Source organism: Lichenostomus cassidix, chromosome 15 (assembly GCF_008360975.1).
Source record: "Lichenostomus cassidix isolate B80296 chromosome 15, HeHo_3.0, whole genome shotgun sequence".
NCBI classification, from domain to species: Eukaryota; Metazoa; Chordata; class Aves; order Passeriformes; family Meliphagidae; genus Lichenostomus; species Lichenostomus cassidix.
Genome location: NC_139496.1, coordinates 1,142,399 through 1,161,217, shown reverse-complemented (window position 1 = coordinate 1,161,217; position 18,819 = coordinate 1,142,399). Strand labels below are relative to the sequence as shown.

The 18,819-nt window shown below is 42.3% G+C and overlaps 1 protein-coding gene across 3 annotated transcripts in view; it reads left to right on the top strand.

Annotated features, from left to right (window-relative positions):
* TMEM132C (transmembrane protein 132C) overlaps positions 1–18,819 on the top strand; it is a 174,563-nt gene that overhangs the window by 9,269 nt on the left and 146,475 nt on the right. The window contains exon 1 of one of the 3 annotated variants that reach the window (XM_085075374.1): positions 2,222–2,401. The exons of 1 other annotated variant lie outside the window; for it this stretch is intronic. In XM_085075374.1, the coding sequence (XP_084931500.1) occupies position 2,401 (1 nt within the window). In that variant the 5' untranslated portion in view covers positions 2,222–2,400. Of the gene's footprint in view, positions 1–2,221; positions 2,402–16,730; positions 16,845–18,819 lie in introns of those variants that run through there. One more of the 3 variants, XM_085075375.1, reaches the window with a different exon arrangement.

Below are 18,819 nucleotides of genomic sequence, written 5' to 3'. Positions count from 1 at the left end.
TTAGGGAGCACTGTGAATTATTGCTGTTCCATTTTTCCTGAGGGATAACCCCACTCAGCTAGAAGATCAGATCCCATGATAGTGCTCAACAATTCACTGCCAGTGCCCATTAGTTACATTTTCTCATTGATTCCATAAGGTGCTGGGTTGTGCTCTTGAACGTCAGCAAGCTGGTAAAAGGAATTTTTCCAATGGTGTGTGTGACGTAATGGAATTAGTATATTCTGCTTTTCCCTCTGGAGATGAAAGGAGGGTGCAGGCTGGTCTTGAAAGACAAATGTGGAAACACCTACAGTGCAAGGTCCATCTGGAAGGTCTTTATTGCATTATATCCTCATTCAAAGCACCAGGGATTGGTGGTGTTGCCTTGGCTATTTCACGGATTAAAGTTGGATATTGCTGTATTTCAAGCTCAAAGCTTCACAAGTCCTCAAAGCTTCAGGCTTCCATTGAACTTTAGTCTTGGTTTTGAAAATTCATTTAGAATGAAATTAGCTGTGGTGATGAAACTGTGGCACTTTAATAGGAATCATCAGATGACATTTAAACGTGATCCTGTAGTGCAGTAATGTCAGAACTGGTTTGAGGTAACAAAAATCATGCCTTTAGGCAGCAGTATTCAGGAAAGTCACAAAATGCAAATGGTTTCTTTGAGCAGTATTTCTATTGATTTGTTTTTGTTTTGTTTGGGAAGAGGAAAAGGATCCCTCTTTGTCAGTTGCTGAGATGTGTAAATTGCAGTTGAATCTACAGTTCTGAGTGCCTCTAAAATGTGGGTCTCGATCTAGACCCTGAAATGCATCTCTCAGCTTTCTGTATCAAATCAACTCAGCAGTGCTTCCAAACCCATTTAGACCTTAGCAATGTTCTGACCTTTTTTTTTGTACTTTGTGGCTCTTGCACCTCCTCCCTTCGTTTACCCTTTAATAAGAGTATCTCAGATTGAAGCCTTGGGTCACCAGGGCTTACTAGTTGCTCCTGACTTTTCCTAGTTCGTTATTTTAGGACTGTGGACTTCTATAAAATTCAAGATTGGATTTTAGTGTTAAACCTGTACATGAGGAGTTGCCAAGACACTGGCACAAGTGTCAGCTGATAGAGTTTATTTATCTAACAAGTCATGGTTGCCTGGTAAAGTGTCTTCAGCCTTCCTTGTTTTCCATGCAATTTCCCTTCCAATGAAGAGAACTGGATTTGATGTGTCAGACATTCATAGTGTTATTCACAGAAAAAGAATAGTTTACTATGAATTACCTTTTGTTTTCCCCCTCCCAGCATTTAAATATTCCTTTGTTGGAAGAGGGGAGCTAGCTCAGGATGCCAGGTATAATTTGGCACTGCTAGACCCTAGCAGAGTTGAAGTGATTTTGGCAATTTCTCTCTTTTCCTGGTAATTACTGCCTTTATGAGTGATAGGTGCAGTTCAAATAGAACTATTTTACCATCCTTCATGGGAGGATGTTTGAAACAATTCATCTGAGTCCATTTGTTCAGCTAATTTAAAGTACATTTAATCCAAATTATTTGGCTGTTAAATGTAGAGGCATTTAAAACGTGTTTATCCTTGATTACTTATTTAGGTTTCATCTCTAAAGAAATCAAATGTAGCTATAATTTTCATTGCTCTGCCCTGTGTCATACAGTAGCCCTGCACAGTTTCTGGAGGCAGAGAGAAGCTCAGTTTTGGTGTAATTTTGGTCTGGAGTTTTATGAACGTAGCAGTTACTCATTTCATCTATGACTTTCTCAGATAATAGTTCATGTAGTGGTTTCTGGCTTCATCTAATGCTGAGAACTCCTGAATATATCAGTGTTCTTTCCACTTCATTCAGCACAGTGATACTCAGGGAGGGTGGAAGGAAAGCACAATATTTTCATTAGTGGACCACAGGGTTTGGGTGTTTTGGTTCTTACTGATAACTGGGGCTTAAAATTCATTTTTGGGTGTCAATAGAATGGCTCCAGTTCCTGGTGATCAGGTTAATGGCCTTTGTTCAGGAGGTCATTAGCATCACCAAATACCCACACCTCCTTTAGGGGAGGCAATTTGCTCTCTGGGCTTCCCTGGCAGTGTTTTCTCTGCTCAGACTGCGGCAGGAGCAGCGGTTGGGCTGAGCACAGGTGCTGATAATATAATCACATCAGTGCCAGCACAGGTGAGCTTCATTCACCCTAATTCCCTTCACTCAGCACAAAGGGCTTGTAGCCCCTCTGGAGTGCTCAGCATTGGGTGAAAGTCCTTTCCATTTGCACAACTTCTGTACTTGAGTTAATATCCTAAATTTCTCTCTGCTCCCATGAGCACTGAAGAGTAAGGAATGCTTCCAGAGGATGATTCCAGCTGATGTGATGCTTTGACTCCAAAAGGACATTTCTTCTTCCATCAACAAATATTGGGCAAGTAAGTTAGTGTTTGTGTGCATCAAATGTGGGTGAAAAGCTCTTCTATTACCTGTGCTGTATTGTGTGTTTAGTTATCCAAATTTTACTCAAATAGGTTATCCAACCATCTACCTTCTTACAAAGCAAGTTGTGAGTTGCCAACCTCTGGTTTTGTTAAATTTCTATTTGCTATTGAAGAGATACATTTGGATTTATATTGAAATTTATGTTTTATACTAAAATGGCACAAAAATAAATAGCACTTTACGTAAGGACTGGGTGAATATTCCACCCCCCCCACCTTATAATTTTAAATCTGTCTCACCACATTTCAGCTTTTAGCTCCACTTAACTGAAAATGAAATCAAACAGTGTGAGCTTTTTGGGAAAGTATTTTGAAGAACAGAAAATGCAAACCACATGGTACATTCACAATGTGAAGATTTAGTGGAGAAATCTTTCTTCATTGGAAAAACAAACTCTGCTGGGTTTACTAAGTGACATTTCAAAGCAGTTGGAGATGAAAGGACTGTGGTCTAATTCATTGCATATGTGATATTTCCTAATGGATAGGTGTTACATTGAGAAAGAAGTCAGGGAAGTGCAGTAAAACCAAGGGGGTTTTTGCTCTGAATTGATAGTTTAAAAATGAATCCAATCACATTTTTTTATCGAAAAAGTGACAGATATCCATAATCAGAAAGTCCCAGCTAGAGTAACTGTTCAACACTTGGCACTATAATGCTTTTAAAATGGGACTTCCTCAAGCTGCAGCAGTTTCAGCTGAGGTTTTTCATGCTGTGTGTTTTCTGACTGATTCAGAAAAGTCTCTGTGAAGTGGTTCTGTTGTTTCTGAGAACAAAGGCAGCTAGAGAATCCTGAGTTCTAGCCAGCTAGAATCGTTTCCAGGAGCAGCACTAGTTGGGTTAAATCCTGTGATTTTTCACTTTTGGAGGCAAAGATAGATGGTGTTTTCCTTAATCTCTCTTTCTGAAGTGATGATGATGTATGAATGCTAGCATTCATTTTTACTAAGTAAGATTCATGACTGCAGATAACTCCTGCAAACATGTCCCTGCATCACAAAAAGGCACATAAAAAGGGGGATGAAAATATTTTCAAGCTTTTGGTCTAATTCCATGAAAAATCTATTCAAAGTTGCCAGACTTGTCGAGTCTGAAAATTGGGTTTAGTCTCCTCGTAATGCAGAATTGAGCTGGTGGCAGCAGCATTATTGTGAGAGTCTTTGGGGAGCGGGATGGCAGAGCTGTGAGTGGATTTTCTGGGGTTTTGTCGCTGTTTAGGTGTCCTGAGCCATGGTGGCCCCATTTTGAGGGTGAGAGCAGCAGAGTGTCTGTTCCTCAGGAGGAGGAAGCAGTCTGGGGCATGGCAGGGGTTAAGGAACAGGTGGTTATCTCCAGGCCTGCTGTCTTGTTTCACACAGGATGGATAGCTTCCTGGGAAAAAATCCCAGCCCTTGGACTGAAGGAGGGCATTGTCTGTGGGCTTCTGCTTCGTTTGTCACAGAAGCTGGAAGGTGTGTGGATGGAACAGGCTCAGCATGGGATCTGACAGAGGGCAGCTCTGGTGGTTTTGGGAATAATGTGGCTGTTGCTGTTTGTCCTGCTTGGTGTTGCTGACAGCATCCTAGAAACACGATTTTATTACCCTTCAAAGACCACAACCTTGTTGTCACGACCCGAATGCAAACTAGAGAAGGAAGATAGGCAGAGGATATCTGTTCTAGGATCTTATATTTCCTCCCAGAAATTTCCCTTGACGTTCAGGACTCCATTTTCTGAATCCTTCTTTTATCATGCCCTGCTGGAGCCAAACGTGCTGGATAAGTTTGCAGGTTAACTTGTGTCTCGTGGAAAGATTGTGGAAGGATAAAGAGAAGTTTAGTAACACTGGGGAATTATATTCTCTTCGTGTTCCTGCTCCCCAGCACTGTGCTGGGGGGGGAAAAAGGCACATTTCTGTTAGGCTTTGATATTTTTTATAGCTGTCCTTAATGTAAGCAAGAGATTTGATCAGAACTTGCACTAACACTGAATCCTTCAGAAAATCAGGCCACAGGTTTTCTAAATGAGGCATCTGTATTAGCAGATGCTTCTGAGAGTGTAGCTGCTAATTTTGCTGTGCTGCAGCTCAGCCTTTTAAAATCATGGAAAATTCTGTTCGAGCAAAGGGCTGTGCGAGTAAATGTATTAATATTTCTGAAGTGTGCTGTATAGTACCATGATAAGCTGCCTAAAAAGTTTATCAGGATTTTCATAATTCAGTGCAACCCTTGAATATTGTGTCTTGAATTACTGCATGGGGTTATACATAATGATAAAGAAATGGTGAGCAGCTGTCTGTTCTGTCAGCCTTACTCAGAAATACTCTGGAAGAAATAAATTGTCATTAAAGGCTGTATCTTAATGCATATGTATGTGGGGATGAATTAAGTTTAAGTCTGGATTTCCTTATTACTTTTTTAGTGCTTTCCTTGGCAAACTTCACATTCTTTTTTTGTGAAGGAACCTTCTGGCTCATTGTAGGCTATTCCTGCTGCTTTTAATATCCTTTGAGATTGATTCATGAAGTGCCAACATCTTGAGCTGTGGAAAAAGGGTAAGAATCCTAAAGAAAGACCCTGGATACATGAGAATAAATTTGAACTCAGACTCTTTCTGTGCCACTTTGATCTGAAAGAGACATCTTGTGATTCAAAGGAGCTTTGCTGTTAACTAAGACCATGAATTCAGTCAGTTCCATTTTGATTAAAAACTGATAGCATTAGCAAAATGTATAAAGACAACATCTGGTTCGGGTTTATTGGAATGATATTTTAGAAAACTAAAAGAGCTAAGTCTGGTAATTTTTGAGTGTGTCTCTATGAGATAACTGCTTAGAGGAAAAGAAAATCTCTGTGGCTGGATGAGCTCAAGAAGGTTTTTATATTGGTGATGTTCAGGTGATTATGGGCTGGAATAGGACAGGCTGGTGTTGTTTCCATTCCACTGACAGTTCAGCACAGGAGGGTGAAGTTGTGAGGCAGAAAAAGACAGTGGAAGTGGATTTTCCATGGAAGGATGTTGGGATAGCTGGCAGACCTGGGGAGGTGGTGGTGAACCCAAATGCAAGCAGCTTAGAACAGGCATGTTTTGAAAATTAACCAACAATACAGGTCATGGGAGGGAAAACCTGAGGCTTTTTGACTTCTTTAGGTCTCTGAACAGAGGGCAGGAGAAAACCAATCTCCAAGCAACGTTTTCCTGTAACTTAAGCAGTGGCCATGTTTGACTAGCTGGCTGTGCTCTGAGCTGTGTCAGAAGGATCTGGATTCCCTTGGGACACACTGCATGCACAAGGAATATTTTCTCCCCACAGATCTCAGATGCTCTAGAATCCCCTAAAAGCTCTTTGCAGCTGTAAAGGCATGAGGAGTCAACACACTGCAGGAAAGGCTGAGCATGTTGAAGGTCAAGAATGGTATTGACTTCTGTGATTGATAAAAATATTACATGAACCTCCCCCAGTTTTTAATCTGATGCATATTTTAGGTTTGAATTTAATGTTTTTCTGAGCTTCAACAACAGAAGTTAAAACTTCCTTTAGGATCTGTATAAATATTCCTGCTAATGAAGCTATTGACAGTGAAGCTGAGAAAATCTTAGAGATTTTTTTGAGTGTAGTGGTTAATGCTCTGAGAATTACTTTGTCTGTTGTATGAAGTTCCTTACTATCAACTTGCAGAGTGAAACTTCATTTGAATGTCAAAGTGGTAATTTCCTTCAGCAAGCAGCAGAAATAGGCTTAAGACACTGCATTAATTAATTTTAAAGGAAGGGAAATACTAAGTGTTTAGAGAGAAAGAAAACCAGAAGTGTCCTCTTTTAAAGTCTCACAGAAGTCTGTTCAATGGCTCTGGAGCTCCTTGATGCTTCCTAGAGTGCCTTACCTGATTATATTTTTATCTGTTTACTTACACATCCCCACTGAACTACAGTGCAGGAGGTTCTTTGGCTGATAAATCAAGCTTTTATCCTCATATCCTTCTTGCAAATGGGCTTACTTGAAAGAAAAATAAATATTTTGCAGGTTCTTTTCTTTTACTGGGTGAACGAGGACCAGTTATTTGTAGTTCTGAGGGCTTTCTTCTGGGACCTGTTTTGGTTTCCTCAGGAAACGTACCTTATTCTCTTTTTTTCCTCCTATAAATGTCATATATTAAAAAAAAAATCTAAGGAAATGGTGGTGTTCAAATAATTGTAACTGAGAAGAGAAATGTTTGATTTAGACAGCACAGCAGAACAGTCTGTGTTTCAGAAACCTTCCTTTAATAAGCAGGAGTGACCTGGAGGGTTTCTCATAAGTTTAAGTGGTGTGATAGCACAGAGTAGGATAAAACCCAGGCTGCAATCCAGATTTTTCAGGCAGACAGGGAGGCCAGAAGCTCTGCTCCATTCAGGTCTGGGATGTGCACAGACACAGCTCAGTGCATCCCCAGGCAGCTCCTGAGCTTCTCCAAACTCTGCACACACAGCCAGGGAGCTCACAAGGCAAATCCACCAATTCCATGCCAGGTGAAGATTTGAGCTCTGGCCAGATTGTCCTTGACAGGGCAAAGTTGGTTGTATATTTTGATTTTTGGATGTGGCCATTAGGTTGGCCAAGCTCCCATAATAAATTATTTTTATGTAACAAATTCATCCTCAGTGAAACAGACTAATCCATTAAGGATTCTGCATTATTCTGTGTTCTTGTGGTGTATGACATCAGTAGAATGCCACAAGTTAATTACATTCTTAATTACAGCTTTGTATTGAATTAGGGACCGATTATACATAGAATAATTGAAAACCTGCTGAGATCACATCTGGTAACATCTAATTGTATCCCATGTTTTTTTTTCCCCCTAAACTTTAAATAAAAACTGGCATTTCATTTAGCATGGTTTTAATTAATTGACATGAGAAATGTAATTAGAGCTGAGGCAACAGACCAACTATCTTTAAAAAAAATCACTCAGCAATTAATGATATTTTGGGGAACAATTAACAGTTTCCAGAGCAGGCGCTATTCTCCTGCATTTCTGGAGAAACCTTGCTCAGGCACAGTTGAAGAGAGGACTTGCTGCTATTAGAGAAGAAGGATTTGAATGTTCAGAGGCATTCTCAGTGCTCTTTCAACTTGAGGAAACTCGATCTGCTTGCAGCTTCAGGCACAAGAAACCTAAGAATAGCCCAGGAAGAGAAGGGAGATGCAATGATTTTCCTAAGTGTTGAGGAGGACAGGGCATGGCTGTGTGGTACCACGAGCAGCAGAGCTTCCTGGTGGTCAGAAGGGCAGAGAATTTCTTTCCCAGCTTTTATTGCCTCCAGGGGAATTACCTTCTACCTGCCAAGAGCTGAGGAGTTTCACCTCAAATCAGTGAGAACTGCTGGTGAGTTGCACTTGTTTCCCTTTCTGCCTTTGCCAGCCCTGTGGCTGAGTTTGTTGGGAAGCTGCTTTGCACTATTTCAGGTAACAGGAAAAAGCTTTAATTACTCTTTGCGTGCTTTCTGCACTTTTCTTTAGCTGGTTCTCACCCTGAACTTCAGGGCTGTGGGTAGCTGAGTTAGGCAGGAGGTAGTAGTGAGCATGGTGGTCAGTGAGTTGGCCAAAACACTGGGCATCTTCTCTCCTGCTGTTTGATAGAAAACTGTTTTGGGGTCTTAACACTCACTGGACTTTTAAGAAGTCAGCTGAGAAGGAAATGCAAAGTGTGTTCAGTGGTGGAATTGCTGAGCTTGACTTCTATCAGAAGCTTTGTGTCGGTCCTTTTTCACTTTCCTTTTGTAGAAGCCTTGGAAATTGTTTGGGTTTGTGTTTTAACAAATTGATTTTTTTTTTTCTATTGGTATTTTTCCATAGAGACAAAGCCTTTCATTTAAATCAACCTCCAACAAAGCTTTAATTCCAGGGTGAAGAATAATGTCCTTTGGCTGTTTGCAGAAAGATTTATTTGTTTCAGGACATCCAGTTATTTCCTGTGCATAACCTCACTTAGAGGATCCGATATTTTTCTGTTTGATATCTCTAAAATTAACATGCACCTATTTAGACCTGCCTACCCATAAATATGCATATGCTTTGTTTCTAAAGGGAGAGCATGGGCAGGTCTGAGAGATCTCGCTGTGCTTGGACACCAGCAGAAAAACCCTGGCTGCATCCACTGAAAACTGGCTGGCAGCCACAGCACACAGAATGGAGGGAATGTTTGCTAAAAGACTAGATTGTGTCAGCCGTGACTAAGCAGGAATTTTAGCTAAAATGCATTAGCAAATTGAATGCTCAGAGCAAAATAGGAACGTTCGTGCTCTTATCTTTGTTCGCTCGAGACTGGGTTTGGATTTTAATATGAAAATCAGTGGAGGGAGGGAAGGGAAGTTCTGCAGAGTGTTCCTTGATTTTTAGGAATGCTGCTCTAGGTGACTGCTGACTATTTTGCCATGGCTGTGTTTACATTCCTGCTGGAATATGCATGCCCTTTAGCAGCCTGTGGCTCGCGGGGCACTGGGCTGTCAGTCAGGTAGTAAAATACTTTAATTACCCACTGCACCAGACAGAGCCAGAGAGAAAGGGTGGGAGGGGATGAAAGGAGTTCACTTCAAGCTTACTTTCTGACTGTCAGAAGAACGATAAACCGTAAGTCGTGGCTGTTATTATCCTTCCTTTCTCCATTCCTGATGGAAAGAGGTGTTGGGGTAGATGTACTCTTTAGGTCCTGCTCTGAGTGTCTGAGGGTATGGGAATGGCCACAGCAGAGTGATGGCTTTGTGCACTGCTATCCAGCATTTCAGATAAACCAGAGCTGAGAGGGGAAGAGATCTCCTCCCCCTGCTGCAGGACCTTTGTGTGTTTATGGTGGACAATGATGGCATTTTTCTTCTTTTCCTCCCTTCAAAGTCCTAATTTCCTTTTTTTTTTTCTTGACACAAAAATTCTTCCTCCCAAGTAGAAATGTTGAGCAGTTAAATTGTGCTCACCTGGAATAAATGGGAACCCCTGTTGCTACAAGGTTCCTGAAAAGCTGTCTCCATTAATTAATAAACAGCTAGGAAACTTTGCTGAAATACATGACCCTGCCTGCTCAATCTTTTAGTCACTTTTTTTTCTGGCCTGCTGTGTTCTTTGTTCATTACTTTTCTATATGATTATGTATGCAAGTCGATGAGCAAATCACCATATTCATATTTGTCATCTACCTGGCCTTAGCATGTAAAACACTGCTGCTCTGGCAAGGTTCAGGGAACTCCTGAAATGTGAGAACAAGGCAGCTGGAGGCTCACAAACCAGTCAGAAGGTAATTCTTCTACAGCTTTGTTCCACCACTGTATCCCCATGTTCTTGGGAATATAGGGAAGAGAGGATTTAATAATGGAGCAGATAGGCTGTGATTAAAAAAAGAAAAAGGGCTATGGGAGGTAGAAAGCGTTGCCTGGCACTGAGGGAGTGCACTCAGCCCAGCCTGGAGTGTCCATCATGTCACTTTGGGGACCTGGGGCTGAGCTGGAGAACTCCTCTGTGCTGGGAATGGCACTGGAGCAGTGCTGCAGGAGTCACCTGTGGGCGCTGATGGTAGAAACTTTACACAAAGCCTCCATGCTGGACTCACATTTCCAGAAAGTGCTCACCTTGTTTTCTGGGCTCAGGGAATACATCACTGGGGTTATGCACAGAAAATTCCTCCTGGAGATTGTCTGCATCCAGGCTGTTTGTTCTGAATTGGTGCTGGGATAAGCTTTTGGGGGCAAAAAATGGGATCCAACAGTCGGAATTGGTGAATTTAGTCAACTTGATTTTCCTTGCTGTGGTTTCTGGCAGATCCCTGTCTCCTGAAGGCTGGAGAAGTGAGCACAGGAGATGAACTGACAGCAATGGGCAAACGTCTGTCTTCTCATCTCCCTCCAGTGCTGCCTAAGCCTCCCATTTTTCAGTGATAATGCTAAATGAAGTACGAGCTTGGACAGCAGCCAGGTGTCAGCACATGGCAGAAGGTTTTAATTCTGCTTTTAGAAACTAGATAAGTGGTGTGCTAATATAAGCTAATAAAAGCACAACCTCTCTTCTCAGTTGGACAGCTTGAGAGCGAAGATGATCATGACATTGCCGTGTTGTGGAGTTTTGTGTTGGAGGTTGTTAAAGCTCTAATTATTACAGCTGTCTGTGCAACACGCTGGCTCACCATTATAACATCTATTTGATTATATGCAATGACAGAGCAACCAGATACATTAATTCCCTGGGAGGCTTTTTGTCTCTTGATTATGTACTTTTTTCACAGTTGTGCTCAGACTCAGACACTGCTCAGGGTTTGTCACTGCTGTTGTCCTTTTCCATCCCCCTCCCAGTTCCAATGCTGAGAGCTGTGTTTGTGAGCAATCATCAGGTTATTGCATTGAGCTGCTTCCTCTCTGAGAGTCCCCAGATCTTTGGATGCACTGTGGCCACAAAGTGTGCTGGAGTTGGTGCTCAGGACAGGCTGATTAAGCTGGAGTCTCTGCATTCTGATGATCACTGGAGACATCTGGTTCCACTGAAGAAATTCAAACCAGAATGCCTCTGAATGCACAACTGGACTGAAATTAGTGTTTTAAACGTCAACAGCAGTAGTGCTGTTTAGCCTTTTTTCTCTCATTCTCCACAGATTTTAACCCTTTCCACTCTTCAGCAGATCTGTGCTTGAGTTTATGTATAATCCTCTGTAGCATAGGGGAGAGGCTGCTTTAATTTCGTGGCTTTCAACTTTTTTTTTTGGCTTTTTATTTAAAGATTACTTTAAATTGTTTTAGAGAGATCAGTGAAAAGAAAGTGACCATCTCTCCCTTTGTGAGACTGGCCCTGTTGCAGAAGGTGAGGATTTCTGCTCTACAAAATGCCAATTACAGAGGAGCTTGTTGTTTGACACATTATTGGTATCGAGAAATTTAGGATCTGAGTCTGGATTTGCAGATGAGAGTGCTGTTTTGAATGCATCAGAAAACTGCATCTGGCTTCTGCAGTGCTGGGTGGATGCATTTAAAACGTGCAGCTCCTCTCCTGTTTCACTGGTGTGATTTGGGACAAAGCTGTGACAGCACACTCGGAAGTGCTCTCCGTGGCTCCTTTGCCAGGCTGCTGTTTGCCAGCTGAATTTAGCATTCTCCTTCCCCTGATCAATGAATAGATTTTTTTCCTCAGATCCTCTTTTATTTTTCGGTTTCCTCTGCAGCTTTTTTTCCCCCGTGGAAGATGAAATCTGTCACAGAGGCTTAGATTTATGAACTGCTGCCTGAGTCGCTTTGTGTGATGTCAGGGCGGGAGAGGAACTGATTGCATCCTTAGAACTGGCTTAACAGAAAGGCTTTGGATAATTCTGCAGATTTTTAAGATGTTGTGTTGGCTTAAGTGATTAGTGTGAAAGCTTCAAAGAAGACTAAATATTTAAGGCTTTATTCTGCCCTTACTTCTACCCATGCATAGCTCTGGATTTTCGCATTTGAATGAAAAAGTAACTCTTCCTCTCCCTTCCAGCCCTTCCCTTTCTCACCTCTCCCCCGTTCAGATGGCACAGAGTTGGTGTTCTGTGTTCCAGCAGTTGGTGAGCAGTGATGGAACCCTGCCAGGTACGTGGCAGTGGGGGAAGGCAGTGTGCAAGTGGGAGGAGTGGATGCAGGACATCATTCCCTGTCTTCAGAAATGCCTGCTGAATGCTGCTCTTCTCATGATCCCATTTGCCATCTGTGACAGTGCTGTAACTAGGAACTCTTCATCCAGTCAAGGTGAGGAGCTCCCTCAGCCTGGGGTTAACTTCTTGCAGTCCCATGGGGTGTTGTGTGTCAGGGAAGTCAGGATTTGGGGTGGGAAGGACTGACTCGATCCACTCTGTTCCCTTGGAGTATTTCATTAGGGCTTTTCACAGCTCCACGTGTAGCTAGGCAGTGGATTTTGGCTTTGCTGGGTGGATTCTGGTTATTCCACTGAGCTTCAGCTCCTCTTTCTGAGGGCTGTGCATGAAGGAGTGTGCAGTTCCAAGGGAATTGTGCATTCCTAGTTTTTCAGCAGCATTGCTGTATATTGGGGTACCCAGGACTGGGCTGGGCAGCACAGCTGGCAGATCCTGCCAGCCCAGACAAGGTGTCTATCAGTCATTGCTAGTGAGAGCTGTTGAATTGATCACTATTTTCCCTCCTGGCCCTTTCTCTCAGTGCCTGGGGGGCTGAGGCAGTTGTGTGAATTACCTCAGGCTAATTGCATTAGCAGTAGCCAGCCAGGGCACCTATTTGCCTTTTGCCCCCAGCCAGCCCTGCTGATGGATGTTTTCCTGCATGGCTTTGTATCCTGCTAGGTTTGGAAGTGTGAGCTAGAGACTGACTGTGCAGCTCTCCCCAAATCCCAAAGTGCAGCAATCCCTCCCAGGAGCACTCCTGGAATTGTTTGTAAGGACTCTTTGGGCACACCCAGTGTGGAGATGCTCTCACCCCAATGGACTGCTCAGCTGTGGAGCTGATGTGTGCTGTGCTCTCTGGGAGGAGTCTCAAATGTCACTTGCAGGAAAATTAATCTAATAACTGTAGCCCTGAGCAGGTTATGAGCTGAGCCTCTCGTTAGCCATGTGTTTTGTGGTGACCTCTGCCAGCCACAGCGAGCAAACAGGGCCACTGGTGTGCAGGGGATGGAGGAGGATGGTGATTGTTCAGGATGTTCAGGGAGTTCTACCCCTGGAAAAAAGCCTAGAGGACTTTTTGTATAGCTTTGAAGGGCAGAGCATTTGCTGTGATGATTCACTACTTCTGCCAATTTGTAGTTGAAAGGTGGGCTCCCTTCATTGAAAGGGATTGATGGTTCTGAAGAAAGCAAATTTAAGTTGGTTTTTAATCCTTTTCTTCTTAAGAGTATTGCTTTTCTCCCAGCTGTGCAGAAAGTGAATCTGATTGCTTTCCGTTGTTCCTTCATGGAATTCACTTATGTTCCCTCACAGTAACTGAGGAAGTGACTGACTTTTTCATTATACTTCTGTTAGTACAGATTGGCATGGAATGGCCCTCTTGATCTTTTATGAAATGGAATCATGGGATTCAGGAGAAGGAGGGAAGAGGGAAAATCTTTATAAACTTCTCCCTCTCCCCTGCACAAGAGAGAGGGAGAAGTTTAAAAGGTTTTTTTTTTATCATTCTTTTGCAATTAAATATTTGCTACTGCTTAGTAAAATCACTTGGAATTCATCACCAAGGTGGCAAATGGTAAAGCTTGAGAAGCTGATGATGAGTCTGTGGAGCTTTGGAGTTGATACTGGGAGGCTGTGAGCTCCAAGGAGGGTCTGACCTCAGGAATCCTGGATCCCAGAGAGCAGCAGCAGAACACTTGGGTCTGTGGGTGAGGGGCTAGATTCAGCTGATGCTTTGGAGTAAGATTTATTATAATCTGGCTGTTCCTCACCTGGTACTTGAAAATAAAGTAAAACCTAAACTGAAAACGGAGCATTCTGTTAGTGTGCCATTGGAGTGGGTAGTTTTGCTATAGAAGTCATTATTCTTTCCTTTTATAAGAGGATGAACCTTCCTTTTACCTCTGCAGTAATCAAGGTGCAACATGTCAGAAAAACCAGTGCATTCATTTAGCTGTTTACTGAGGTACTTTTTCATGCTTAAAATTCATACTCAAACTGTGTTCCTGACTTTCCCTGGAGAAAAAGAGAAAAGTGTGTGTGTAAATACTTGTAAAATTATTGTGATGAATAATTTTCTCTGCTTCTCTGTTGCCTTACACTTGGTGTGCACACATCTGAGTGCTGAGAGGTGGCAGGGATGGGAGCTGGGGTTTGTTTGCTTCACCATGCTCTGCTTTATAACCAGTGGCCATGAGGAATGGCAAGGTTGCTTTTAAAGCTCTGTGACAAATTGCCAGGGGAACCAGGGCTCCAGAGCCATTCGTTTGGCTGTGCTCTGGGGAGAGCAGCCAGCCAGCCATCCATCCATCCATCCATCCTTCCAGCTAGCCAGCCACTTAGAAAATGTGCTAGCTGCTTCTGGGGATTGATTGGGTTAATCAAATTAGTTTAGCAAGTTTAGAGAAGAGAACTGACCGAGTGGTCACTAAAGCAGCCCATGTAGAGGAGAGGCAAGGACAATAACTGGTATTTTTTGTGAGAATGTAATTTCATATTATAAACATTCAGCAGTGTATTTCTTCATCCCCATTGCCCATTAATACCTCTTTGTAGCTCACTTTGGAAGACTTCAGACAAAGTCTTTTTTGGTGGTTTTGAGTCCATTTCTTCCCAGTTCTTCCCATACTGCTTTCTTTCATATAATTTTCTTTACTTCAACCATCCCTCATCAATTTCCCCCTTCTCACCTTCTTGAAAGGCTCATGAGCTGAAAGAAAAGTGATTCTTTCACATGTGAATCATGGAAACACCTGGATTTGTATCCCTTAACACTTTTTATCCTGCTTTTGTCAGCGAGGACCAGGCCAGCTCACATTACAGTCAGCAGGGAGCAGGAGCTGGGTGGGAATTTGCAAGCTCAGAAATGAGCTTATGAGCTCACTGGAAAAGGAATTGCAAACAGTGGGTTCTCAGCAGCATCAAAAACCTGACTTAGTTCTTTTCAGAAGGAAGTGGAGAATGAGAGATGTATGTTATTGAGACACTGCCTCGCTTATCTGTATCTTCTGTAAAATCTGGAGTTTAATTAAAATGCCACAAAAGTTTAGCTGGAGGAAAGAAATATGGAATCTCTGTTAATATTGAAGAAGCCCTTTGACTTATGCCAGTTGAGAATGTGATGTTGAAGAAAGACTGTTAATAAGGGAGATGCTTCAAAGCTGGGTATTTAAAATGTATTTCTAAGTGGACGAAGCTTTTCTTCATTGATGGTATTAAAATACTGTAATTGACTTTAAATTGTAGTTAAGAAAATGGAGACATTCACACAGTTATGTTCTCCAGTCCTGGTGACTTGAGCCTATTTTCAGTAAGAACTCTTCAATGCATGTGAATTTGCAAAATAAGTTTGGAGCATTCTTCATTATACTGAAAAGCATATTTCACAACAAGGGTTTCAGTAGAAATCAATATAGGATGTGATACTTATTAGAAATATTGTAACAGCATTCTGTTAATACTAAAGAAGCTCCCCTTTTCCCCCAAGATCTTTGGGTTGCTTACCTTCATTTACTTGCTTTGTGACATCTTTTTTACCTTCATCCTGTAGGAGACTAACTGCACGAGCTCAGTTATTTTGGTTTTTGAGGAATTAGCCATTAAATAGCAATGACTTAAAATCTTCTTTGATTGATTACATGTAACTGTCTGAATTGCAGCAGTAATTCGATGTAGCAACCCTTGCTTATGAGGTGTAAAGTAATTTATCCTGCTAATAAACCATCATTGTATGCTTGCTAAGAGAAAATATTAAATTAATCCCTATTACTCTGTATTTTTATATCTTGATTCTGTTCAAATTTCTGCTGGAATATGAAAAAAATATTCAATCACTTCTTGTCAGGAAGATGACTTTAAAATCCTTTGCAGTGGAAAAAAAAAATCAAGACAAAGAATTGCCAAAGAGGAGTTGTATTCTGTGCATGTAAATAGGTTCTGCACCGTAATTAGTGATTTTCCAGGGCTGGACCGGAGGCCTGTATTTCCATGGGAAAATACGTTTGATGTGTACCATCCCTAATTTCTGCAGTCCTGAATAAGCAGCTCTGATTCTGCTGTAATGAAGCATGTGTTAATGTTACAGCCTTCTGTCCAGCCAGAAGCCAAAACACCATGTCTGACTTTGTCATGAATCTTGCAGTCGTCTTGTTGCCTCCCTGGGTAGGCTTTTGTTCCAAAAGTGCCTTCAGATAGTGCAAGTTCTCATTGAAACCTACAGTGCTTCCTCCACTCGGGCTTGGCTTTGCTCGATTTCCCGACTTTCCTGGAAAGTGTGAATGGTTCAAAGCACTGAGGGAATTGTTTGTTTGTTTGTTAGTTTTGGGACAGTGGGGTTTCAAACAGTCGGTGGGACTGACTGGAACTGTTGCTATTTCAGTTACGTTTCAGCTGTTTATGTTTCCATTTTGTTTTCTTTCCTTTTTTTAAGCTGTGAGTCACGCAGAACAGAGATAAGGGTTTGCTGTGTGTCTCAAGGTGGAAGGTTTTGTTCTTGCAGCCCTCGGTTTCTCAGTGTCATTTAATAATGAGCACTTGTTCTCTGTTGTTATCAGACACTTTTGCATGTGGGTTATTAGTTGTTTTCTTTTTCCTCAAATGATTTTCTGCTACAAAGTTGGTGGTTTTTTTGTTTTTTCACTGGAGCTGCGATTTGAGATCTTGGGAACAGAACACACAGTTCAGCACGGGTACAGTCAGAGCCAGGGAGATACCGACTGACTTCAGGGACTGTTTGGTACTGAGGGTGACTTGTTCAAATCCCAATCAAATGCACAGAGCCCAAGTGAGTGGAATTCCTCCTTCCCTGTAGGAAAAGCCTGTGAGACCAATTCTGTTGCAGTTGTTGTGCAGCAAATCCCACAATGGCCAGAGCAGTGTTCTCCAAGCAGTGTCCTTCAGCCAGCAGGGCTCTGTGCTCAGTTTTGGTGGGATGGATGAGTTGGGATCCCATTGACATCACATCCTCGTGGCCAGGAGAGACCTTGCACCCAAAGCTTTGCGTTATGCTTTAGAGGTTACACACCCATGCAAAGTTTGCTCTCAGTTCAGAAGTGTTCCTTCTGACTCCCACAGGATGCAGGTAAAGAACATGCAAGTATAATAAACTAATGTCTGCTGTAAATGCTGGGCTGGGAGGTAGGTTTCTGCTGAGTTTTGTTGATTTTCAGGCATGTCTACGGCACGGTAAGTTTGCATATAGAGTCTCACCCAATTCAAGTGAGCACTTGTATTCTTTGTCTGCACAGCTCCTCCACATTAGCATAGTTGTTACTCCTGAGAGTATGTGTTCATTCATCGCATCTCAGTGTGACAGTCAAAGAATTAATTACTCTGAGAAGGGACAGGCCTCTTCTAAAGAGTTTCACAACTTCAGCTTTTAATGGATCTGTGTCCCCTGCTGGGGCTGCAGCGCAGCTTGTCAAAGCATTGGCGGCGGCTGCACGGGTCAGTGGCTCCCAAAGCAGGGACACTGTCACAGGAACCATGACACTGCTTCCTAAGGCTGATTTACTCGCAGCTCCAGCGACTGAGGGGACAGGCAGAAGGGAAATTGTAAGCCTTCTAGTCATTGTTCACAGGGAAGAGATTTTGAAATTCTCATTAAAAACAAGTAGTACTTTATTTAAGGTGGTGTTGCTCGCACGCTCAAGCGCTCACCTCGCTGGTTGCTCCCGAAGCTGATTGCCTAAATGGCCTGGCTGCAGTGCTGCTGGATGTTTGTTTCATTATCTAATGTCCCTTATTGATTTTCATTAAAAACATGTCAGCATTGATTTTTCTAAAGCACCCTCGGAAATGCATTCTGACCCTTTTTCATGTTGAATCCGCTGCACAGTCTCCCACTGAATTGGTCTAAAGCAGGATTATTTTCTGCCTAAGAAATGTTGATTAAATATTTTGATGTACGAGTGGTTGAGGCCGCTTTAAGAACAAAGCGTGCCGTGGGGAAATGAACTGAGACAAGGGGGAGGCTGAAAGGGAGGATGCTGTAAACCAGGCACTTTGTCCATTCATGCATTGTTATTTAAAGTTAGCGATGGAAATAAGCTGAAGGCCTGGTGCTGTGTGTGAGCATCACTTCCCACTCCAGATTGTATTGATGTGATGCTGATAGGAGAAAGGAGATATTATTTTGAAATGTAGTTAAACCTGAGTGCAGAGAAGTATTGCTTTTTCTCTTATTACAGTGACTTTTTAGGGAGCCTGGCGTGTTTGTTCTGTAAGTTTTAAAATGCTGACAGTCACAGAACTTAAATCAATCAGCTCATTTTGTCACATGCCTGTGTTATTATTTTCCTGCTCTCCTCCTCTGGCTCGTTGTGCTGATTTCTCTTATCTGAGAAATCAGTTCTTAGCCACGTGTGGTGATGTGCAGTGACATGAGTGACACGCTGGGGTCCCTTAGAGTGACTCCAGCACAGCTGTAGGACACTGAGCTCTCTGCTCCCAGACTTGTGCTCATATTCCTGCATTAGCTAACGTTCACAGAATTGACACACAGCTGAAGTTCAGTGACTGGAAAGTTCTGGTGCTGCTGAATTGACTATTGAATTTCAAGCAGTGCCGTGGTTGGGGTGATAGTATGCCACAGAAATCCAAATTCATGTGTGAAAAGAGGGAAGGGCTTTCAAAGTCAGCTTTGTGTCTGTCTCTTCCTAAAGACAGACTAACTGGTTTCCCTATAATTCGAATTGTTCCTCCCACCCCATAATCTGGACTTTGAGTAAATGATTTTCTTTGGTTTTCTTCTAGTTTTT